This window comes from Mus pahari, chromosome 21, assembly GCF_900095145.1.
Source record: "Mus pahari chromosome 21, PAHARI_EIJ_v1.1, whole genome shotgun sequence".
NCBI classification, from domain to species: Eukaryota; Metazoa; Chordata; class Mammalia; order Rodentia; family Muridae; genus Mus; species Mus pahari.
In genome coordinates this window covers 26,617,891-26,642,326 of record NC_034610.1, presented here as the reverse complement: position 1 = coordinate 26,642,326, position 24,436 = coordinate 26,617,891, and the positions used below count along the sequence as shown (strand labels likewise).

Here is a 24,436-nt window from a genome sequence, read left to right as displayed (position 1 = left end):
TTTCCTGCCATTTTTCAAGCTGTCTGAAATTAGTTCAAAAATTTCAATTTTAAATAAAATGAGACTTATTAGAAACTTGATTTAAAATGGAAATACTTGCATGGCACAAAACTGCAAACTGTTGTGTGTGTGTGTGTGTGTGTGTCTGTGTGTGTGTGTGGTTCCAGGATGCTGGAGACCGGGGGATGGGGGCTTCTTTTGTCCTCCTCTTTTTTGTTGGAGGTGGCAGCTGGCCAGGGGCAAGCAGTGCTGGCAGCTAGTGTATCTACTTAAGTAACTCCAATGCCTGCCTGCATCTTCATAGGGCTGTTTCTCTATTCAAATTCTCATCTTCTCTTAAGGGCACCGTAACCGTGGCTTTAAGTCACTACCACCACTAATGTACGTTTATCATATCTCCTAAGACCTGGCCAGACATTTGGGATCTTGAGAGAAGGATCCCTGGGAATTACTGTTAGTGTTCTTGCCCTTGGTATGACAAAATAAGATACACTGGGAGGCAAAACAGCTCCGCAGACTAAGTGGCTCCCTAACAAACAGGCTCTCCTTCTGGGTTGGCATCAGGTTTCTCAGACCCACTAGGTACTTGCCCTAGGGCGTACACTTTCCAGCCCAGAAGATTTCTCCCTGGAACAAGATGTGGCCTTTCTAATCAAATGTTACATTCGGCTGTGCATGGTGACCCAGATCTGTAATCCCAGGTCTGAGGAGGCAGGAAGATCAGAAGTTGGAGCTCACCATATTTCACCAAGCTAAACTCAGGGCCGGAGAGATGGAGAGAGACACCCCCCCTGCCCCCCTTCCAGGTCTCTTTATGTAGCCCAGGTTGGCCTCGAACTCAAACTTGAGATTTTCTTCTCTCGACTCCATTCCAGATGCTGGGATTGCAGGCACCACCACGTCATACGTCATGCCCATTTTTAACCTCCTACAGATATCGATATTGGGGGCGCCCTTCCAGTGACACCACTGACGCAGGCCAGTTGCTTGGAAGAGCTCTGGGTTCTTTTCCTGTGAGCGTCAGATCCTGCCGTGACTCTCGAGAGGATCGGGTCCTAAGAAATGAGGTTCCCTGACACTTGGCCAGGCTGTGCCGCAAGGTGCAGACCTTTGGGCACAGGCATGGGGCCCCTCACGACAAACACGTGTTAGACTGCAGAACTTCTCCTTTCGAACTTTTGAGTGCAACTCCCAGAATTCTCAAAGAGCAAGCAGACACCCCACCGTGGAGGCCTGGCTTCCAGCGGGCCTTGGCGGAGCCAGAGTGGGGGTGGAGAGGGGAAGGGGTGTGGGGGGGCGGGGTGAGTGGGCGGCCGTTCTGCGGCCCGGGATTGGCGGGTGTCGGCCCTCCGCCCCCCGTCGCCGGGCCAATCGCCTAAGCCTGTTGTGTGTGGCTGGGTCGGTTCTAGACCGGCCACCCTTCCCCGGGTTCCCATCTGAGCTGTGATCCTGTCCGTGCGTGCTCTCCATCCTAGCCCAGGCCGAGCCGTTTTCCCGCGTCTGAGTCTAGGTGAGCTCCGGCCGCACTGACTCCCACGCCGCGCAAACAACGAGATCCTCGCTGCGGTTCGGTAGCGGGCATTCTCCATCCCTGGGCACGGACTTGGCTTCAGCTGTACCCGGACGCGCAGAGCAATGCCAACTCGCGAGCCCGGTGCTCCACCTCGCTAAGGTCCCCGTGATCCCACCGGGGAGTCCTGACTTGTCCCGCTGCCACCTGCGTCCTTTGTCCCCTTCCCGCAAGTATCGACCTCCCCGCAGATCTATGCTGAGCACCCACGTGGCCCCAGGTCCCACGACTGCGAGTCTCTGAGCGTGGAGCCCGGTTCTAGGGTGACGCGCTACCCCGGTACCGGTCATTGATTTCCTCAGTTTTAGATGGAGACCGCTGTTTTGCAAATTTTTCTTTGGGGCACAGGTGCCGGGGTGGGGGTAAATATTGAAGTAGTGTCGTGTGGGATGGCGGAGTCGTGGGAGGGCAGGTTCTCCGCCTTGTGCGGGACCTGTTCGGGGCGGGAGAGGGCGCGATACCTAGGGCTGTACAACTTGCAGAGGGTTTCTCACGTCACTGCCATACCACACACTGTCCCCAACTGCCCCTTCTGAAGATCAAGTGGCCAGGCGGTCTGTGCGGGAGCGTGATAGTCCTAGGAAAACCCCACTGGAAGAGTGGCCTCTCCGTGCGAGTCGGAGGGATGCAGGATGCCCTGGGCCACGTTCGCCAAGACGAGTTTGGGTTCGGGTTGTTCGATGGCTTCCTATTCCACGAGGACTCTTGTTTTTGTTTGTTTGTTTGTTTGTTTGTTTTGGTTTTTCGAGACAGGGTTTCTCTGTGTAGCCCTGGCTGTCCTGGAACTCACTTTGTAGACCAGGCTGGCCTNNAACTCAGAAATCNGCCTGCCTCTGCCTCCNNANTGCTGGGATTAAAGGCGGCGCCACCACGTAGTGGGGGCTCTTGAACCTAAGGAGAGAAACACCAGTCTAGGCCACAGCCTGGGCGCATGCGTTTTGATGTTAGTTGTTCCTCCCCCGCCAAGGGAATGAATAAGGTGGGCCAGGGCCAGGTGGGCGCCTGACGTCATTTTAGAGTGCTAGGTCACATCTAGAATACTTAGAACACCAAGGTGTTCATGTTAGGCAAACAGAAGTTTGGGGATATGGAGAGATGGCTCAGTGGTTAAGAGCCCTTGGAGTTCTTGCAGAAGCCACTAGTGGCTCACAATCATCTGTAACTACATTTCCAGGGAATCTGACCCTCTCTTCTAGCCTCCAAGAGCAGCAGGCACACACACGTGGTGCACACACATGTGGTACACATACATGCATGCAAGCAAAACATCCCCATACATATTAGTACATCTAAAAGATGAATTTATTTGTTGGTTGCTTGGTTGTTTGAGACAGGATCTCTACATAGCCCTGGCTGTCCTGGAACTTACTAGGTAGACCAAGCTGGCCTCGAACTCATAGAGAGTCACCTGCCTCTGCCTCCTGAAGGCTGGGATTAAAGGTATGCACAATGACACCCAGCTTTAAAAAAAATTTTTTTTTAAAGCTGTGATTCCTCGTTCTTCATGGAATAACAAGAAAATGTGTACATGTTTTGCATGTTGTGTGCACACATTTTTTTTTCTTGGCAGTCGGCTTAGCACTTGACAACCGCCACATCTCCTCCCACCAAGCTACACATCCATCCGCTAAATAACTTTAATCTGCAAATTAGTCTGATGTGCAAAAATGGCCAATATGGGGGGGTGCCTTTTCACTTTGTCCACAGGATTGTGTAACTTCTGTCCCTGTCTATACAAGGCTTGTGTTAAATGTCACTTCGACACAGGTTAGAATCACCCGAGAAGGGGTCTTAACAGACAGACCGCCTAGATCTCATTGGCCTGGGGGCCATGTCTGTAGAGAATCATCTTGCTCATTACTTGATGTGGAAGTAGCCAGCCCAGTGGGCTGCACCCTTCTCTAGGCAGGGAGTCCTGAACAGCAAGGTCGGGGGAGGATAGAGGAGGCAGCACCAGTTCCTTTACCTTCCTTTCTCTCGGTGTCGACTGTGGAAACAATGTGACCAGCTGCCTTCCTGAGCTACAGTTCCTTCCCTCACTTCCTGGAACTGTAATTGAAATAAACTCTTTCTCCCTGCAGTTGCTTTTGGTCAGTATGGTTGTTGCTGTTGTTGTTGTTGTTGCTGCTGTTGCTGTTGTTGTAGTAGTAGTTGTTGTTATTGTTTTAATCACAGCTACAGAATGAGAAATAGGACCAGACTCATATTTTTTTCATCATCTCCCAAGCCCCTGTGCATTCAACAGTTAAGATCTCTGTTGGCCTAGGCTTTACCTGATAACTGCCAGGTGTGCCTGACTCACTATAAAAGAAGCTGCTGGGGCCCCTCCTTTCTCTTACTCTTCTCTTCCCTCTCTGTCCCCCCCCCCCATGTGCTCATGGCTGGGCTGACCTCTACTCCTCTACTTTCTCCCCTTCCCCTTTCTTTGTCTTTACTATCCCCGTAAGTCCCCTCCCTATACCCTAAATAAACTGTTCTATACTATACCATCATGTGGCTGGTCCTTCAGGGGGAAGGGATGCCTCAGCATAGGCTCGCAGAGGGACCCCCTTCCCCAACATCATACTGTGCCTCTACCAAACATATTCCGGGCTTCTTTTTTGATGAAACACAACAATCTCTCCTGCCTTTCTTCAGTGTTCTCTCGCTGCGTTCCTATTGGCTTACCTGTTCTGGGCCCCTCACAGACATGGAAGCATAGGATGGTTGATTATTCTGTGCACTTCGTATAGACGAAATCTCGTGTATGGTTGGCTCCTTTCATTGAACACTCTGTCCATCCCTTAAAAAACAAAACAAAACAAAACAAAACTGACTTATCTGTGTGTGTGTCTGAGTACGGAATGCCAGCCCTCATGATTGTAAAGTGAGCACTTTCGACTGCTGAGCCATCTCTACAGCCCCCATCTGTTTCCCTTTGTGCCTGGATAGTATTGTGTCACATGGACGGGACACATTTTGACTTGGGGTTATAGTCACTTTTTGGCTGAGACAGCCATGAGAATGGGCATTGTAAATATCTACTTTTGTGTGTTTTGGATCTCTGCCTTGGGATTCAATTGTTGGGTCAGATGGTGGTTTATGTTTAACCTTCTGAAAGGAACCCCAACCATTTCCCACAGCAGCTGGAACCTGCTCCTTTTCTCCCATCCTTGCTGAGTTTGTTCGAGTGGAGCCAACACTCCCAGAGGGGACTCAAGAGCCAACTACTTAACGACAGGTCCCTGCTCCCTCTGAAAATCCCAGCATGCCTTCAGGGACATCCCAGTGTGAAGATGGCTCTGCTGGGGGCTCCCAGCACTTGGACACGCACTCAGAAAAGAGACAACTGGAGAAGGGCCCCTCAGGGGACAAGGAGCGAGTCTGGATCCGGCCTGATACCCCGAGCAGATGTACTTGGCAGCTGGGCAGGGCCATGGCGGACTCCCCACATCATCACACAGTGCTGTAAGTCTCTGTTTTTGATCCCAAGATGGTGGGTTTCTTTCCTGGGGTGGGGGAGGGTGTGAAGGCCATACCTATAATCCCTGTGGGGGCAGGACAGGGGTAGAAACAGTGAAGGCACAGCTGAGCAAGGTGCTTCTTTAGTACTGCAGCTTACATAGACCGGTGTTTGGCTCTGGTGGGCTCCTTTTATGGTTGGGCAAAGACTGTCCTTGGCACTGATAGATAATAGAAACCACCCCCACCTTTTGTTTTTGTTTTTTTTGGTTTGGTTTTTCGAGACAGGGTTTCTCTGTGTAGTCCTGGCTGTCCTGGAACTCACTCTGTAGTCCAGGCTGGCCTCAAACTCAGAAATCCACCTGCCTCTGCCTCCCAAGTGCTGGGATTAAAGGTGTGTGCCACCACTGCCTGGCTATAGAAGCCATTCCTTGTACATTCAGTCAGTAGTTGGCTTAGGAACATGCACAGTGTCCCACCCTGTTCTAAAGCTCCCAGGTTGGAGCCCTGCACGTTGTTTCCACCCTGTTGTAAAAAGCTCTTAGGATTATCTTCATTTCCTAAGTCTAATGTCTTCAAAGTCAAACAAGTAGGTGAAAGGGTTTGTGTTTTACATCCTTGAAGTCCAGTTCTGTGTGTGGCCACCAGCTTTTACTGTTATTGGTTCAGAAGTCTGTGTGAGGCCTGGCCCATGTAGAAGGCAGCATTTATTAAGAGGCCAAAGAGGGGTAGGGTGGGGATGAACATTTGTAAAATAAAAGCTGTGTCAGTCGAATGGACTCCAGTTCTGGGAAGTCAGGAGACAGGTGGGAGCTGGTCAGAGGAGTTCTTAGCCGGGGGACAACCCAGCAGGGGGTAAGAGCTCTGTGGCTACCGGAGGCACAAGAGAGCTCACCCCATCCCCACCCCCCAAGGGCTCCCAAGAGCCTGGGAACTGCTTGTTCAAAGATGTGTGCAGCTACATACATCAGCCTTAAGGGCAAGTTTGTCCTCAGCTGATCAACCCTGCTCTGGTAGAAGTCATTGGAAGCCCAGGGAAGGAGCCCTAGGGAAGGCTCCGGCCCTCCCGCACTGGCTCAGGGCACCGGTACGGGGGCAGATATGGACACTGGGAAAGATGGGATGGGTTGATGAGGGCGAGACCAACCAGCCACTTCCAGAGGCTCTTGATGTGGTGGCTGCAGCGTGAGGAGCAGGTCGGCTTCAGGCAGCCCTGTTGAGGAACTGGGGTTTCTGAGGTCCCACAGAGCTGCCCTTCTGTACTGGCAAAGTCTGGGCAGTTGGGGTGGATGGCGGATCGGAACCATCACCTGATAACTTTTGGAGTGAGCACACCTGAGCCTGTATCCTAAAGCTGTCCCTGCCTGGCCTCCCTGGGGTTCAGGTCAGGCCATCCATCTTGGCCTTGGCTCAGCCTAGCCTCACTTTCCTGACTCCAACCAAGGACAGTGGGGAAAGGAGCTCGTCCAGCTCTTCCTCAGGATGTGACTCTGCCTCTCTGGAAGACCTGCTTGGAATCCAACTTGTTGCTGCCTGTTGGTGGGGCCCCCAGGCAGCTCCTTCCACCCTGGCACTTCAGGTTCTTGACTCCTCCCCCGACCGGGGGCCAAAGGTGACCGAGGCTTCTATTTAGTTCAGTTTGGCTCCAATGTGAGAAGCCTGGGGCGGGGAAGGCAGGAAGCCAGGAACCAGCAGCCTGGTAAAGCCTTGAAGGCTTGCTGTGGGGCGCAGATCCCTAAGCAGGGTGGATGAGAGTGTGTGGGTGTGCAGCCACCCTGGAGCCTGCAGATAGAGAGCCATAGAGAGTCTGCTCTAGAAACTGTACTGGTGACACTGCAATCATTGAAGTGTTGCAGAGCAGTCCTGCAGCCACAGGCTTATAGTCCTGGGTCTTTTGTTTCTTAGCATCACTTCTGCCTTGCTGGCCCAGTAATGCCAGGCTTCTGGGGACTCTGGGAGCATGATACCCGAGGACCTACCCCTGCGAGGGAGGCACCTCAGTTGTTCAGGGACCTGAATGGAAAGCAGTTGGGGTGTTCTGGAGGCTGAGGGATCAGAGGGTTAAAATTCTCAAACAAGATAGGCTGGGTCTATTGTCTCCAAGTCAGGGTTTGTTTGTTATTGAGGTGGGATCTTGTTTTAGACCCTAGATTGGCCTGGGTTGTGAATTTAGAGCAATCCTCCTGCCTCAGTCTCCCCCAAGTAATGGGATTATAGGTGGGAAATAGCATCCTGAAGACTGACAACATGAGCAGTCAAGGAATTTACCAGGGCTCAAAAGAGAAGAAGACATAATTTACTAAGATGTGTTATCTGTAGCAGGTGAATTCCCAGAGAGGACCATGAGGCTGAGAGGGAGCAAGATCTGGGTAGGGATGTTCCAGGCAGGGTCTCAATGTATCCCCAGGCTAGCTTCAAACTTACTATGTAGCAAGAATGACCTGGAAACCCAGGTTCTCCAGTCTCTGTGCCCTAAGGGCTGGGATTACAGTGTACCATTTTGCCTGCTGAAAGCTCTCCTGTAAATTAGGGAGAAGGTACATCATGTCCTGGTTAGGGTTTTACTGCTGTGAACAGACACTATGACCAAGGCAACTCTTATAAGGAGAACATTTAACTGGGGCTGGCTTACAGGTTCAGAGGTTCAGTCCATTACCATCAAGGCAGGAACATGGCAGCATCCAGGCAGGCATGGTGCAGGAGGAGCTGAGAGGTCTGCATTTTCAGCTGAAGGCTGCTAAGAGAAGACTGGCTTCCAGGCAGCTAGGATGAGGGTCTTTTTTTTTTTTTTTTTAAAGATAGATTTTCTTTCTTTTTTTTTTTTTAATTTATTTATTCATTATATGTAAGTACACTGTAGCTGTCTTCATACACTCCAGAAGAGGGCGTCAGATCTTGTTATGGATGGTTGTGAGCCACCATGTGGTTGCTGGGATTTGAACTCTGGACCTTCGAAAGAGCAGTCCGGTGCTCTTACCCACCGAGCCATCTCACCAGCCCCTAGGATGAGGGTCTTAAAGCCCATGCCCAACAGGGACACAACATCTAAGAGTGCCACTCCCTGGGCACAGCATATATAAACCATCACACATGGTCTCACCTCATGGGCTGTCTGTGCTGGTTCTGCATTTGCATATGTAATTTTAAAGCACGTTTTTCTTTTTTTCTTTTTTTTAAATGCCTTCTGCAACTTTTATGTCATTATTATTATTATTATTATTATTATTATTATTATTATATATAAGTACACTGTAACTGTCTTCAGACACCCCAGAAGAGGGCATCAGATCTCATTACAGATGGTTGTGAGCCACCATGTGGTTGCTGGGAATTGAACTCAGGACCTCTGGAAGAGCAGTCAGTGCTCTTAACCACTGAGCCATCTCTCCATCCCACAAGCAGGGTTTTGGTCTTTATCTCTATATGTTCCTTTTGACAGATTAGCAAAGCCAAGTCATTAATGGGGACCGGGGGGTGGGGCGGGTTTGCAGATGATGTCTTGAACCGTTTTAGGTCTCAGTAGGAACACGGTGTGGATAGTAGGCGTCACTCATAAATCATATGGTGACAAGGCTGAAAGGCAAGGAAGAGTGACATTTGAGGGAGAGGAGGAGGAGATGGTGGGATCCCCAGCGGTGGGAGACAGCACAGAGGCGGATGGTGATGGGTGTCCCTACGATAGTCCCATCTGGAGTGAACAGGGGCTGAAAACACAAAGCAGAATTAAAAAAAACAAGAGAGGGACTTTGGGGTCCATTGGTATAATGAACGCGTGACACTGTTGAGGAGTCTCCAGGGTTTTGTTTTGTTTTGGGCCCATTTGGCCCAGAGTAGAGTATGATGTTCTGTGACCCAGTGCCTTTCTTGTGGAACCATTTGAAGCGTAGTAAAAGGAAAGTAACCCAATTAGATGTCTTAATTGGGGCTGTATTGCTGTGAAGAGACACCATGACCACAGCGGCCTCACAGCCTCAGAGGGTTAGCCCATTATCATCATGGCAGGGAGCGTGTCCCTAGTTTAGCTTCCCATCCATAATGTCCTGTGAGATGCAGGGGCATGGTCAGACCCAGGGAGTAGAAGTTACATGGAGGTCCAGTCCCTCGAACTGGCTTCAAATGTCACTGTACTAGGGTCTTTGGGTGGGTGACTGTGTGTGTGTGTTATTTGTGCTGGGTGTGGATCTGCCAGGGATTCCACAACTCAGCACACGATGCGATGCCAGGGTATAATAGTATCCTCTATTCGTCTGAAGTCATTGTCTTCTCGGAGGAGGCTTAAGGCCTCTGTCTGCTAACCTGGGCCTAGTCCTGGAAGCTTCGAGCCTCCGTGCAGTCTAATCTAGGCCTATAAAGTTCTCAGCCTCTGAGATTTGCTTCTGAATAAGCTCACCCCTTCCTAGTTTTTTCCTGATAGCTGGCTGGCTGATGCAATCTGGCTTCTCTCTTGTCCTCTAGCTTTTTTTTTTCTGCTTGGCCTCAAACCAGCTCTGGCAATCTGTTCTACTCTTCTGGCTCCTTCTCCTTCTCTGGCTTGTTCTGACTTTGCCTGTGAAAACCTGCCTCTCTCTTTTCCCCTTTCCCTCTCTTCCCCCCTCTCTCTCTTTTCTCTGTCTGTCTGTCTGTCTGTCTGTCTGTTGTCTCTCTCTCTCTCTCTGTCTCTGTCTCTGTCTGTCTGTCTCTCTGTCTGTCTCTCTGTCTGTCTGTCTGTCTGTCTCTCTGTCTCTGTCTCTGTCTCTCTCTGCAGTGCTTTCACTTAAGTAGCCTCTTTTTCCTCTCTCTTCTCCTGAGAATTAGGCAGATCCTAGTCTGTCAAATCTTTCTCTGATTCATCACTTTGTCTCCCACTCATGACATGACTTTTTTTGTTTTTTGTTTTTGTTTTTTTTGGTTTTTTTTTTGGATTTTTCAAGGCAGAGTTTCTCTGTATAACCCTGGCTGTCCTGGAACTCACTTTGTAGACCAGGCTGGCCTCGAACTCAGAAATCCGCCTGCCTCTGTCTCCCAAGTGCCGGGATTAAAGGCGTGTGCCACCACGCCTGACTTAGATGACTTTTAAACATGGCTGCTTCCTTCTACAAACTAACTTTACTTTCATTGTTTGCGATTAAAGATGTGTACTAAAAGCATTTTTATGTTCCAGACAGACAGATTAAAGGTGTGTGCTACCGCTGAGCCACACCACAACTAGAAACAGCCTTTTTTATTCACTAAATAACACAATGTCGGGTTCACAGTGTGATCAAATATCCTGCAACATCAAGGTTTGAACTGCTATTCAGTTTTGTTTCCTGAATGGCCTATTCTCTCTGTTTTAGGACCAAATCCCCCAAAATTTTGCCAGATATTCTGAGGAAAATTGGGAACACCCCTATGGTCAGAATCAACAAGATCTCAAAGAACGCTGGACTCAAGTGTGAGCTGTGTGAGTATTTGGCTCTCCTGAGACTGCCTCCATCCTGGCCCAGGGCCCTGGGATGACCCTTTGCTGAGGCTCTGGGGGGATACCGGCAGCGGGGGTCTTCTGGGATGAAGAATGTGTGTTAGAGACTGAGATGGCCTCTTTCCAAGAGCCAACCTGGGAAGGTCCTGCAGAAAGACGATGAAGGCAGAAGTGAAGTGGGGCTGTCAGAGCAAGCATCTTTTTGTTTCTTTTCATTTTGTTTTTTTGATTGTTTTCGTTTCTTGAGACAGAGATTCTCTGGGTAGCCCTGACTGTCCCAGATCTCACTCTGTAGACCAGGCTGGCCTCCAACTCTGAGATTTACCTGCCTCTGCCACCTGAGCGCTGTCGTTAAAGGCGTGCGCCACCACCACCCAGCTTTGCTTTGTATTTTGAGACAGGGTTTCACTGTACAGCCCTGGCTGGCCTGGAACTCACTCTGTAGCCCAGGATGGCCTTGAATCAGAGATTGCTTGCCTCTGCCTCCCTACTGCTAGGATTAAAAGCATGAGACACCATGTTAGGCAGAATGTGTCTATGAGGAGATTGTGTGGGGTGGCTTTGCCTCAGGAGGAGTGGAGGGTCCTCCTATATGGGGGTCAAGCTTGCACTGAGTGACAGTCATGGCTGCTGAGGAAGCAGGTCACCCAACCACTTATGGGACAATTGGGAATTAGGTCCCAGATGAATGCGTCCTGGAAGGGGTTCCTTACAGGGAGCTGGTCCCAAGCAGGGGTGTGGGCAGTCATAGGCTGGGCTATTGTCTGAGGTAAGGGCTAAGTTGGCTCTGCCCCGGGAGTGGGGGTGGGAGCAGTGTTACAAATCTGGAGATATGATGTGGCTGACGACTGGGGCCAAGTAAGCAGACATCAGAGCCCCTCTGTGCCCACAGAATCTCCTCTAGCTCTGAGGGGACAGTGTGTTTATGGTAGGTTTCAGAACCAAAAGCCAGCCAAGAAGTCGATCTGTGGGTATTCTGGAGTACGGGGCTTCTCCAGCCCTGAGGTGGGGAAGAAGGGTCCAGAATGATGTCAGGTGGGGGCAGGGCAGAGCATGAGGGTTGGGCTCACTGACCAAGGATGATAGAGGCAGTCAAGGGTACAGGAGTTTGGGGCAACTGAGGTGGTCTGGCTGGGGTTGCTTGAACTGGCTATGCTGCAGGAGTGTAGGGGCTCAAATCCAGGCTCCTGCTGCACATATTCATTCTGCTGGGTTCTTGACCATCTTCTCACTCAGTGTCACCCTGGTCTGCAGGGCAGGTGGGAGACAGGCCCGCTGTAACCAGGAGTGTCTAGGTACAGAGGTGGGCAGTGGACGTGGAATGGCAAACACCAGGGGCAGCCTTCATCCCAGGGGTGTATCAGGTAGCTGAGGATGTCAGGAATGTGAGGACCAGAGTCCTTTCTCTGACTCATGTTTGCTTCTCAGTGGCCAAGTGTGAGTTCTTCAATGCGGGTGGGAGTGTGAAGGACCGCATCAGCCTTCGGATGATCGAAGATGCTGAGCGAGCTGGAACCTTGAAGCCTGGAGACACGATCATTGAGCCAACTTCTGGCAACACAGGTAGAGGAACGACCGGTTGGGGCAGAGCAGAGGCCCATGCAGACCTACGGGGAGGTCAGAAGGGAAGGCTGGTCACCGGCTGCCTCTCCCCGGGTGTGCATGTTCTGATCGGGTTTAGACCCGGAAGCACATTTGTGTACCTGGCTGTCAGATCGTCATCGGAGTGTGGGGTTCCTTCCCAGAACCTTTCACGGTCCTGAGGTTTATCCCTGGTGTCCCAGGCAGGTGGCAGGGAGGTGCTGGGCTTTGGGCACAAGCCCCTCTCACGCTCTGCATGTCACAAGCCCCTCTCACGCTCCGCATGTCACAAGCCCCTCTCACGCTCCGCATGTGACCCTTCAGGGATCGGGCTGGCTCTGGCTGCTGCGGTGAAGGGCTATCGCTGCATTATCGTGATGCCGGAGAAGATGAGTATGGAGAAGGTGTGCCCAGGACAGCCTAGGGTGGGGCAGGGGAGGGCGTGGCCAGTGGGAGGGCTTGGGTTGAAGGACTATTGCTACATCAAGTAAATAAGAAGAGCTACGAGGGCGGGGCAGGGGCGTGTGTGTGTGTGTGTGTGTGTGTGTGTGTGTGTGTGTGTGCGCGCGCGCGCGCGCACGTCCCTGTGTGGCCTCTGCTTTAATAAAAGCCTTTCTTTAACAACTAAAAACAAAGGTGAGAGGGCAGGGCCCCCAAGGGTACCACTTAGGTTGATGCCTAGGTACAGTGATAAAGGCATTGTTTTTCCTGAACAGGTGGATGTGCTGCGGGCTCTGGGAGTCGAGATTGTGAGGACGCCCACCAACGCCAGATTTGATTCCCCCGAGTCCCACGTGGGAGTGGCGTGGCGACTGAAGAACGAAATCCCCAATTCTCACATTCTAGACCAGGTTAGGTGTCTCCCTCCACGTCTCCCCACCTCCCCCACAATGCCCAAGGTGGCAAATATGTGGTCAGAGATTTGTGTTCAAGTGTAGTGTTTCCTACGGGAGCCTGTTGGGAGGCTGAGGGATTGGTCTCTGCCCAGTGTGAGTAGGGCGACATACCTTCTCTGGGGAGATGCTCCAGGCCGTACTCAGAGATAGAACCTTTGGTTTCTGTTGTCTCAGTGTCAGCGTAGGAGAGCTGTCCCACTGGACAGTGAGGTTGGGTTAACTGACCTTCTGGGGCTCTGAAGATGCAGAATATCTAAGAACCTGCACCCCTTCCTCCCAAAGCCTCCCCTCTGTTCGTTTCGCTTCAGCGTTACTTTCGCACCGTGGCGGCCAGGTTTTACTACCTTGCATGTGAGGGCCCCAAGATGAGGTTCTCTAGGTTGCTTGCTGTAGGACTTGCTGACCAGCATGGAGCTCAGCGACCCGCGTCCATGAATGATGCAGGCGGTTTCGGCCAGCTCACACACCGCCTCTCTGTTTTCCCTGGACAGTACCGCAATGCCAGCAACCCCTTGGCACACTACGATGACACCGCCGAGGAGATCCTGCAGCAGTGTGACGGTGCGTGCTTTCCACTCTTCTGCCCACCTCGATTGCAGCCACCTCTTACTCAGGGGAGGAGAAAGGATTTGTTTCAGTTCACAGTACTGTGGGGAAGGCAAAGAGGCAGGAACTTGAAGCAGCTGGTCGGCCACGCAAGACCCACACCCCATCGAGTAGACAGACGAGGATGCACACATGCCTCGTGGTCCGCTCACTTTCCTCTGCTCGTATACAGCCCACGATACCCCATTGCTAGAAACGTGGGTCTTTTCCGAATCAATTAATAAAATCAAGACAGTCCCTCGAAGGCATGCCCAGGGGGCCAGCCTGATCTAGACAATCCCTCACTGCCACTCTCTTCCCTCAAGCTTCTAGGTTGTGTCAAGATGACAGAGCTGTCATATTCAGTCGAGTGTGGTTCCCTGGGGGTGCACAAGTCCCCCGCTCCTTGGTAAACTCACCTTAAACATCCCTCTGTGCTGTGAAATTGTTTCTAGAGAGCTTCCCCTTCCTCTGAGCCCCTCTTGGCCTCTGCCTCTGCCTCACCTACATCTGAGACACCTGTTTCAGGCTGTGTCCCACCCCTATGTCCTCCAGGCTGTAGGCACTGTTGAGCTCAGGCATGCTGATGCTGGCTCCGTATCTTGGGGATCAAGGGACGTTGACTTTGGCATTTAGTTTTTCTCACCTTCAGAGCTGCATGGTGATTCATAGCTGCAATTAGCTTACTCTCAGTATAGGCATGAGATATATGCTGCCTGCCTAGCTCCCGGCGCTGGTGGGAACGCTTCTCTTAGAGGTCCTCATGGGAGAAGGTGCTGGAAGGTACCAGCCTTGGCCTCCCACTTGGAACCTGACCTTGGCATTGCTGTGGGTACAGACACGTTCCATGCCCAGGAGCTGGACAGTAAAAGCCCAAGTGTTTGTGTGCCCGGTTTTATGAGTGAGAATCCTCATTTGGCAGGCTTGGTGCACATTCCTGAGTTTGCCTGGCTCAGACTTGCCTGATGCCGAGCATCAGCAATATGAGAGCCTGGGGCAGTTCTCAGCTTCAGCTATTTTGCCTGTGTCCTAAAAGTCTAGTTTGCTGCTCTGTAATCACCCAAGAATCAAACAGCCCAGGAAGGAGCACCATTGACTGCTTACCTCTGCCAGACTTCGAGCTCCCCAGCTGGCCCATCCTTGTAGATGGAGAGTTCAAAGGCCAAGGCCACAGTGCGGAAAGCAGCTCCTTGCCATCCCAGCCACAGACAGAGGCGGTGATGGTCGACATTTACGTTCATCTCACTGACCTGATTTCGGGCTGGCTTGGCCGTGGCCTGAGAGTGTCTTCTCTCCCTAGGGAAGCTGGATATGCTGGTGGCCTCAGCAGGCACGGGTGGCACCATCACAGGGATTGCTAGGAAGCTGAAGGAGAAGTGCCCTGGCTGTAAAGTGAGTGTCGTACCCTGGGTGGTGCTGGTCCAGACAGGGTGGCCCCAGCTGTGTTCAGAGGCGCATAGCTGCTGGGTGGCCCCTCTGCCTGAGAACTAAGTTCCTCCCCCACATTCCCAGCTGATCCCATTGCTGTCTGGAAGAGTCATAGCCAGTCACCGGTAGGAATTTGGGGAGCAAAGGGTCCTGGCGGTTCCTATGTGGAGTGAGATGAAGCTCTTTGGATTAGCCCAGAAGCCACTTAACACAGTCCCCAGGTTGGGTTAGGGCAGTGGGTCTCAACTTGTGGGTCACAAGCCCTTTTGGGGGTTGCATGTCAGATGTCTACAATCTGATTCATAACATCAAAATTAGAGTTATGAAGAACAACAGAAATGATTTTGTGGTGGTGGTGGGGTCACCACAACATGAGGAACTGTATTAAAGGGTCTCAGCATTAGGAAGGTTGAGAACCACTGGGCTAGGGTTGGCACATAGAAACAGGCATTTTCTCCCCATGAGACTGCCCACCCTCCAGGAAGGGGTCAGTGTCCAGAGCTGCTCTTCCAAAGGCTCTGCAAATGCCTGTGGCTGGGGCCCTTCCTGAAGCAGCACTGGGAAGACCTTTCCAAATACCTTGTGCTGGATAGGTTGTGGCTTTCCGGCTTCTTGTCTGGGACTCTGGGAGATTTACCTTCCTCTGGTCTGGGACTGGCACATGCATCCTGTGCGCCAGTCATTAGCAGGCAGATATTAGTGGGGCAATATCTCTTCCGACAGCAGCCGCTTAGGGCTGGGTTGGACTTCTCTGTGACCTGCAACCTGAGCCCTAAAGCTGCCCACCCTACAGATCATCGGCGTCGATCCTGAAGGCTCCATCCTTGCAGAACCTGAGGAGCTGAACCAGACGGAGCAAACAGCCTATGAGGTGGAAGGGATTGGCTATGACTTCATCCCGACAGTCCTGGACAGGGCGGTAGGTTGAGGCAAAGTACCCCCCAGGTAGAGCCACGGGCTCCTGCCGGATCTTTCACTTGCTTCTGCATTCTGGCACTTCAGCTGCCCCAGATGTTGAGGAACAGAAGAGGGAGATGCTGGTACAGGAACTGAGACAGGGTGAAACTCACTATCATGTTCAAGTTCATATCTGACGATGCTCTGAGAGGCAAAGGGAAGGACAGACAAAGATGGCCAGAGCGGATGTTAGCTGAGGCCACCAGACCGATAAAGATGGGGGTGGTCCGAGTTAAGCTGCAAAGCGTAAGGGAGCGGGGAGGGGCCGAGAAGTCTGGGTTTGCAGATGCAGGGGGGAAGAAGTCTGTGAGCTTTCCCCACCCCCCAGGTCCCTCTGCCTGAGCTCAGGCTCGACCCCATCTTGCCACAGGTGGTGGATAAGTGGTTCAAGAGCAACGATGAAGATTCCTTCGCCTTCGCGCGCATGCTCATTGCACAGGAAGGACTGCTATGTGGTGAGTGGCCGAGCAAGCCCTGTGGGTGACAGATGCACCTGCCCAGGCTTTAGCCTTCCTTACCTCAGTTTGCTTGCCCTCTGCAGAGTCACCTGTGGAGATCAGGGCAGGAGGCACAGGCACGGGCCTTCTAGTTTTTTTGTTGTTTTGTTTTTAAGATTTATTTACTTATTATATGTAAGTACACTGTAGCTGTCTTCAGATTTACCAGAAGAGGACATAAGATCTCATTACAGATGACTGTGAGCCACCATGTGGTTGCTGGGATTTGAACTCAGTACCTCTGGAAGAGCAGTCAGTGCTCGTAACCGCTGAGCCATCGCTCCAGCCCCGCCTGCCTTCCTAGTTTTCTGTGCAGCTGAGGCACACTTAAAAGCAACCTCTACAGTCTTCCTCCCATCCTGGGCTCCTCGGTCACCCTGTTCAGGGTGGACAGAACACCACTGCCTGAACACAGGTCATCAGAAACCCCAGTGGCTTGAGTGAAACCTGACATCTGGAGAAAACCAAATGTGCCTGAACTTGCCCTATAAATATGGCCCCACATTTCAGTCACGTTGGGGTCAGGGGAAGGGCAAGGCAGTCAGCCCCAGCATGGCCAAGCACTATCAGGAGAAAGGAAATAAGCCCTTTCTCCTGACTGAAAATAACTGGGAGCATGACCAGTAGGAGGAGACTCGGGGTACTTGGGCCCTCTCTGTAAGTGGTGCAGCCCCGGTCCTCAAGAGATGAGTAGCCAGCTGGGCCATGGTTGTGAGAAATGAGAGACACCAGGATGACCTTTCTGGCTGCCTTGCACCCTCTTAGGCTAAACCCCGATGAGCCCCAACTGGAGAGGCAGCAAGAGTGGCTTTGGCTCTCTCTGGAGGTCCTCAGGTCTAGGGCTCTATATGGTCAGTGTCACAGTGAACCTGGGGCTCTTTATGATGGGACCTAATGTCACACATTGGCTTTGCGTGGTGGTTATAGGTAGTCAGTGAGACACATGTCCTTGGTTGGCTTTTGCTTGGAGGACCCTGCCATTAACCTGTTCTGGCTGAACATCAAGGCTCATTTGCCCCAGGCTGTCCCCAGTTCCTCAGTGAGAGTTTAATTATGAGGTAGAAGCAACCAGCGTCATCGCCTGTGAGGAGGAAGATGATCCTGACTGGTGGCTTCCTTGCAGGCCCAGTCTTTGGCCAGACATCCCTACAGATCTTCCCAGAGCATGTGTGGACATGTGCGAGATGCCCAGGGCTGGGTATTCATCTACATGCCTGAATGGCTCCCACAGACCTTTCTAGAGTATTGGCATAGATGTGTGTGTTCTGCGCGTGCGCGCACACACACACACACACACACACACGCGCTTATATATGGAGGCGTGTGCACACATGTGGGCAGGTCTGATAGTCCTCTCCACAGGTGGAAGCTCAGGCAGCGCCATGGCTGTGGCCGTGAAGGCTGCCCAGGAGCTACAGGAAGGACAGCGCTGTGTGGTCATCCTGCCCGACTCTGTGCGGAACTACATGTAAGGCCCCATCACCCTCCTGGTCCCCACCACCCTTCCGGCTGCTGTCACCTAAGTGCCGTCTGTGGGATGATGGGAAAGCATGGACGGTAGCTGGGCCTCAGAAGCCTGCTTGTCCAGGATCCGTCATGGCTTCTGAGCCAAGCCGGTGTTCACTTGGCATGGCTCCATCCTGAGCACATGTGAGCGTGTACATGTGTGTAAAAGTCTATGTGTGTCCATGGCGACAGCTTAAGTGGACAACTGTGCCCCTTACATACCGCTTCTGTCCTGTTTTCTTTGGTTTGGCTTCATTAACCCTTGGGGGAGGGTCTCTGGGTGCCATGGGCCAAGCTGTACTGATAATTTTTTTGTTTTGTTTTGTTTTGTTTTCCAGACAGGGTTTCTCTGTGTAGCCCTGGCTGCCCTGGAACTCATTCTGTAGACCAGGCTGGCCTCAAATTCAGAAATCCACCTGCCTCTACTTCCCAAGTGCTGGGATTAAAGGCGTGCGCCACCACCACCTGGTGATTTTTTTTTAAAGCTTTATTTATTATTATATGTAAGTACACTGTAGCTGTTTACAGACATACCAGGAAAGGGCATCAGATCCCATTACTGATGGTTGTGAGCCACCATGTGGTTGCTGGGATTTGAACTCAAAACCTCCGTAAGAGTAGTCAGTGCTCTTAACTGCTGAGCCATCTCTCCAGCCCATGCACTGATGTTTTTATGGGACAGTCCTGTCCACCAGCTCGGCCGCTTCATCGGCTGTCCTAGACTGGACCTAGGAGGGTGAGTGTCCCCTGGCTGGGTTCTCATAGACTTGCTGTGATGTGACCACTCAGTGAGTAGCCTGTGAAGCTTTGTTGGTACTGACAGATCTCAGCACTCACAGGACAGCTCGCTGCCTGGCCACCTGTGACCGGCAGGTTTGGAGTCCTGCCAGCTGCCTGGGTTCCTGGCCGAGCTAGCAGGAGCCACTCTGCAGCAGGGCTCCCAGACAACGGGAGTGGTAGTGATGGGTAACCCACGCCTTCCTCACCTTGGGCTTTATCCACAACCTGTGAGCGACATAGAGTAGTGTGTGTAGAGCATCACAGCCTGGCAGGACCAGGCATGGACATCCTGCTGGCTTCCAGGTAGGGTGACAGACAAATCAGACGCCCGCCATCTGTCTCTCCAACAGATGGTGGGCCTGTTGTGTATCTGTGTGCATGGTTCTAGTGTGTGTGATTCTAGGGGCTCAAAGCTCTTGAGCATTTTCTATGAGAATGTATGAGTGTATACTGGCGTAGTGGCCACCTTTCTTCCGTGTTCCCACTCCTCAGCATGCCTCCTCAGGGCACACCCTAACAGCTCTGTAGCCTGCTCAGCAGCCTTTGGTTGGAATGGGAAAGGTTCTCTCTGCTGAGGCAGACTTGGGGGTGCAAGGAGGAACCTGCAAGAGAGGTTCTGATCACAGAGGCTCCTAGAAGCAACCTCCTTGGTTCCTCCAACCCAGATGCCCAGTAACCCTGAGTTATCTGCCTCCCTGGAACTCTGGCATCCTTTCATCCAATGCAGAAAGAGTAAGACCCAAGACAAGTGCAAGACCCCCCCAAACCACATCCCTGGCCATGTATGTGCCTCTCACTGGGTAGAGGCCTCAGTGACACACTGACCCTACAGGTCCAAGTTCCTGAGTGACAAATGGATGCTGCAGAAGGGTTTCATGAAAGAGGAGCTCTCAGTGAAGAGGCCCTGGTAAGGATGCTGCCCGCCTCTGCCCCACCCCTGGGCGAGCAGGAAGGATGGATGGCCTTTCGGTTTCCCAGCATGATGGTTCTCTCCTAGCCCAACGGCTTGCCTTTTCCTGCCCTGTTCTGCCCCCTCCTTCAGGTGGTGGCATCTGCGTGTTCAAGAGCTGAGCCTGTCGGCCCCACTGACCGTGTTGCCCACGGTCACTTGTGAGGACACCATCGCCATCCTCCGGGAGAAGGGTTTTGACCAGGCACCTGTGGTCAATGAGTCTGGGTCAGTCTCTCTCTCGCTACATTCCAGGGCTCTGACTTTAGACTGTGCCAGGATCCTAGGTCCCATTCCCCAGGTCTCGGTGACCATGTCACTAACTGGGATGGGCAGCAACAGGCTGAGTGTGGTCAGTTTGTATACACTGTCCAGAGCCATGGACAGCCTGCTGACCACCTTGTCCCTGAACAGCTGACACTGGGCCATAGTAACTCTTTCAGGTCTCAGTGTTTCTGTCCCCGCCCTACTCACTGGCGCTGTGCAAGCCCACAGACTGCCCTAGGGAGAAGGGGACAGGCACCTTGTGGGTGGCTCCCAGAGAATGCATGGTAAGGAGTCCTGGTTGACCAGCATCCTCACCCTGGACCCCCCATGGGGATGTCAGCATCACAGGACTTTTAAGCTTATTTGTCTCTCTGTGGGGATCTTCTGTTCTACCTCCCCCAGTTATATTTTTATGTGTACAAGTGTTTTGCATGTGTGTTTTGTGTGTGTGTGTGTAAACGCACTGTAGTGCCCAAGCTTTTTATAAATAGTAATAAAACTCTGTGTCATTATTTGGGAGCTGGAAAGTCCAAGACAATCCAGAGATATTTGCCATCCAATGCAGAGAGGCACATAACCCAAGCATAGGGCCTGAGCAAAGTCCTGGACCCAGGAGCCTGATACGGTTTCCTAGCAACAGAGCCAGGTGGGAGGCTTGGCCCCTGTAAGAGTGAGGAGGAGTGTGTGTGTCTGTGTGTCCCATCTGTACACTTCGTGATGGTGGCAGTTAGAGATGCTTGTGGGTTAGAACTGCTATGTGGGTGCCAGGAACTGAACGCAGGTCCTCTCTCTGTAAGGACAGCAGATGCAGCCGGGCGTGGTGGCGCATGCCTTTAATCCCAGCACTTGGGAGGCAGAAGCAGGCGGATTTCTGAGTTTGAGGCCAGCCTGGTCTACAAAGTGAGTTCCAGGATAGCCAGGGCTACACAGAGAAATTCTGTCTTGAAAAACCTAAAAAAAAAAGAAAAAAAAAAAAAGAACAGCAGATGCTCTTGATCACAGAGCCATTTCTCCAGCTCCTGGGTTAGGTTCTTAAGAAGAGACCCCTCTCTTACCCTGTCTCTTCTTTCCCCTAAATTCTGGTTGCTCCCTCAGGGCCATCCTAGGGATGGTGACCCTCGGGAACATGCTGTCATCCCTGCTGGCTGGAAAGGTGCAGCCATCAGATGAAGTTTGCAAAGTCCTCTACAAGCAGTTCAAACCGGTATGATTTTCCAGAGGGGCGGTAGGCATGTGAGAGGAAGTTGGGCCTAAAGGCAGGGGGTAGTGTGTCCTGTGCCAGAAGTGAGTCCTTGACCCACACCACCCTGGGAAACTATACAGCTTGCTCATGGTGTTCCAGGTCTGTTCAGCTGAAGGTTGTCACCTCTGTCACATAGATTTGGGTGCAGACCAGTAAAAGCTCTAGGCCCCTGGTCCATCTCTCTTTTATAGACCCCCACAACCACTGCTCTGTCCACTAGTTTGGCCTCCAACCAGAAGTCATGGGGTTGAAGTCAGATCTCAAGCCAGTATTCAGGCAGGTTGCCACAACACAGAACGTGCTAAGGCCCTGGGCATGAGTGGCCTTTTGTCAACTTGAAACTTACCTGAGCAGTTATGGCGAGCGTTGTGCTGTCTTGGCTTCGAGTCTGTGGGAGCTGAGAGCTCCGAGGGCCTGCCCTTGGGCCAGTATAGACACAGGTTCTCTTGCAGATCCGCCTGACTGACACACTGGGCACGCTCTCCCACATCCTGGAGATGGACCACTTTGCCCTGGTGGTCCATGAGCAGATCCAATGTGAGTGGGGCCCCCACTTTTGGTGCTGGGTTCTTGTTGGGGGTAAGGATGTCAAGCCCTGGATACTGGCCGTGCCTGGCCCAGGTTCTCGTGGTACACATGCCTGCTATGTGCGGTAGGCAGACATGCTCCCTAAGAGGGTAATGGGGAATTCGTGGTCCTCATCTTCCCATCATAGCATCTGACATCCTGAATCCTGGTGTGCCTGTAAGTCTAGTCACGTGCCCAAAGGGCACCTCCTGCTCCAGTGAGCCCTCATGCCACTTGTTTAGATAGAACAGAATCATCCTAGGCCCACAGGCTAAGACAGCAGTCTTAAGGATGCTGAGGGGCCAGTCTTACATGGACTGCGCTCAGCTGAAATTCTTGGCCCTTGCTGACATCACTAGGACATACTGGTTGATTCTGATGGACTCCAGGGGAACTCCGAAGCTCTGGGTGTCTGTTAAAAGGACAGCTTGTGAGCCACAGGCTGTGCATATAGAATAGTCAGTCTGTCCTTCTTGCTCTCAGCTCCTTCCCAATGTCAACATCTGTAGGCGGGGATGGCACTCTCAGGTCCCTGTGGGGTGAGGGGCACTGACCTTCATTTCTCCCTCCATAAGAACTGGGAGGGCCTTATATCTGGCCCTAAGGCTGGCCTGCATGTGGGGGTGGCCCCCTGTCTAACCCCTCTCCCGTCCTTGGCTCTACAGCACGAGACCAGGCCTGGTCAGGAGTGGTGGGGGGGCCCACAGGTATGTACAACTCGCCCACCCATCCCAGCCCCTAGGAAATGGGTCTCGTGGTCAGAATCCCAGCCTTTCAAGGGCATCTAAGGACCTGGACCTCTGAAGTTGGGTAAAAGGGGGTGGGGAGACTCCTAATTTTTGAACATTTCAAACAAACAATGCAACAACAGCAACAACAACAAAATTGAATTCCAGCTTCAGGGGCAGCTGGAGAAAAAGACAAAGCTGAGTGTTACCACAAACCTAAAGTATCCCCTCCCTAACCCTGTGTGGGGAGCTAGTCAGCCTAACTGGAGCCCGCTGTCGCTTGCTCCATGGGGGTTCCTGGGCTAGACAAATGGTCCCTTGACTTCAGTGTTTCCAAAATGCCACAGCTGATTTCTTCTCAGTTTCTCTGTCCTTTGCTGGGGTTCCAGGTAGGCCAGTGAGATGCCTGCCCCTGACTGACTCCTCCAAGGGGGCCTCTGTCTGAATTCAGTTGTGTGGCCTTCTGAGCCTCCCAAGGAGTCATGCCAGCAGGGGCTCTCCTGAGGACGGGCCAGACAGACAGGGCATGTATCTGCAGAGAGAGGGAGGGACCTGGCATGAAGGGCCCAGCCCACCATTATGGAGGTGGATATATGCCAAAGACTGCAGGCTGAGTTGGCAGCCTAGAACCCCTAGAACTGGTGAACCAGGCCAAGTCCTAGGCCAGGGGCACCCCTAGTCGTGGGAAACCCCTATATCCACACTTAAATGACTGTGTGGACAGAAGCCTGGGCTTCCCAAATCCTTCCGAATTGATACAAAACTGTTAGCCTGGCTCTCTGCATCTGTAGGCCGTGAGGTGTAGGCCCAGCCCAAGCTGACAGGAGGCTCCAGTCTCAGGTGGCCCTGGCTGCCAGACAGGATTCTGGGCCAGAAAGAGAAGCCTGAGGCTTGTCCTGGCAGTGTGACACTCACTGCACATGGCCTGTGGACATGGGCCGAGAGGAGGCACCTGCCAGGCTGTCCGTTCTGGAGAGCCAGGGTTGGTCTCCAGACAGTGCCCGGCGTTCTCCCGCAGGGCTGGTGAGAGGAGGTGCCCTCTGGCTCCACCCACATCGCTCAGCTGGTATTCTGCTCTTGCTTGGAGTCTGAGGAAGGGTCTCTTGATATCAACAGACCGTGGTCTCAGGTCAGCTCTGTGTCCCTGCCTTGTCCCTTTCAATCCAGCAGCTGTTTCTTTTCCCTAGACCGCAGCAATGACACGTCCAGCAAGCAGCAGATGGTGTTTGGGGTTGTCACTGCCATTGACCTGCTAAACTTCGTGGCAGCCCGTGAGCAGACCCAGACATAGAGCCAGGACTGGCTTCCATCCCCCTGCTGGGGCTTCTTGGTTTTCAGACACCTACCAGTTTCCTCACCAAGTCCAGCAGGTCCTCCCATCCTAACACCCAGCGTGAATCCTCTATGCCCATGTAGCTTACAGGGGCTTTCCTCTGGTGTCACAGAAATGAGGAATGTCAGCCAGGAAAGATGGACACAGACTACAATAGCGAGTGACAAGACTCAGGGTGCCCAGAAAAGTGTCCTCCCCACAGGGGGGCTCCAGCGTGGGAAAGGGCAAACCTTGGACTGATGCTGTGGGCATCCTCGGGGGCCTGGCTGGCCCCATGGGAGTGTGTGGGTTTTAAATGAAGGTGCGCTCCTGTGACCTGAGACCCACAGCTGTGAAGTGCCTGCACAAAGTGTCACCACCTGGGTCATGACCCTGCTTAGCAGTTCTTCCTCATGTCCCCCTCCTTCACTGACAAGCACCTCAATGGATCTCCCTATAAATGGAATCATGTACCTTTGGTCCTGTCTACCTTATTTCCCTTGGCGTGAGTGGCTCATGTTTGCCTGTTACGGCCTGTATCAGTTTCGTTCCTTTCCATGGCTGAGCGGGCCCTATCGTGTGCGTAGGTATGCCTGTACACAATCCCCCTTGGGGTGTAGCCCAGGTTGGGTTCTCAGCAATCCTGTGTCCATTGGCCTCACATGCTTGCCTGTGTGCCCCTGGGCACC

General features: G+C 52.4%; 1 protein-coding gene across 4 annotated transcripts; it reads left to right on the top strand.

The window, feature by feature from the left end:
- The first annotated feature begins 1,349 nt into the window (after positions 1-1,349).
- Positions 1,350-24,225, top strand: Cbs (cystathionine-beta-synthase). 4 transcript variants are annotated; one of them, XM_029533146.1, is made up of 17 exons: positions 1,350-1,510; positions 4,696-5,017; positions 10,327-10,433; positions 11,880-12,014; positions 12,357-12,436; positions 12,749-12,883; positions 13,420-13,489; positions 14,814-14,905; positions 15,735-15,860; positions 16,269-16,353; positions 17,758-17,863; positions 19,514-19,588; positions 19,724-19,858; positions 20,993-21,101; positions 21,593-21,677; positions 22,373-22,414; positions 23,623-24,225. In XM_029533146.1, the coding sequence occupies exons 2-17, from the start codon at positions 4,818-4,820 to the stop codon at positions 23,724-23,726; spliced, it is 1,686 nt and encodes a 561-aa protein (XP_029389006.1). In that variant the 5' UTR covers positions 1,350-1,510; positions 4,696-4,817; the 3' UTR covers positions 23,727-24,225. The 4 variants fall into 4 exon arrangements, with proteins under 4 accessions (XP_029389006.1, XP_021077111.1, XP_021077109.1 ...); XM_021221450.2 differs by having other exon boundaries at positions 1,383-1,510; positions 4,693-5,017; XM_021221452.2 differs by lacking the exon at positions 22,373-22,414.
- Positions 24,226-24,436: the final 211 nt, after the last annotated feature.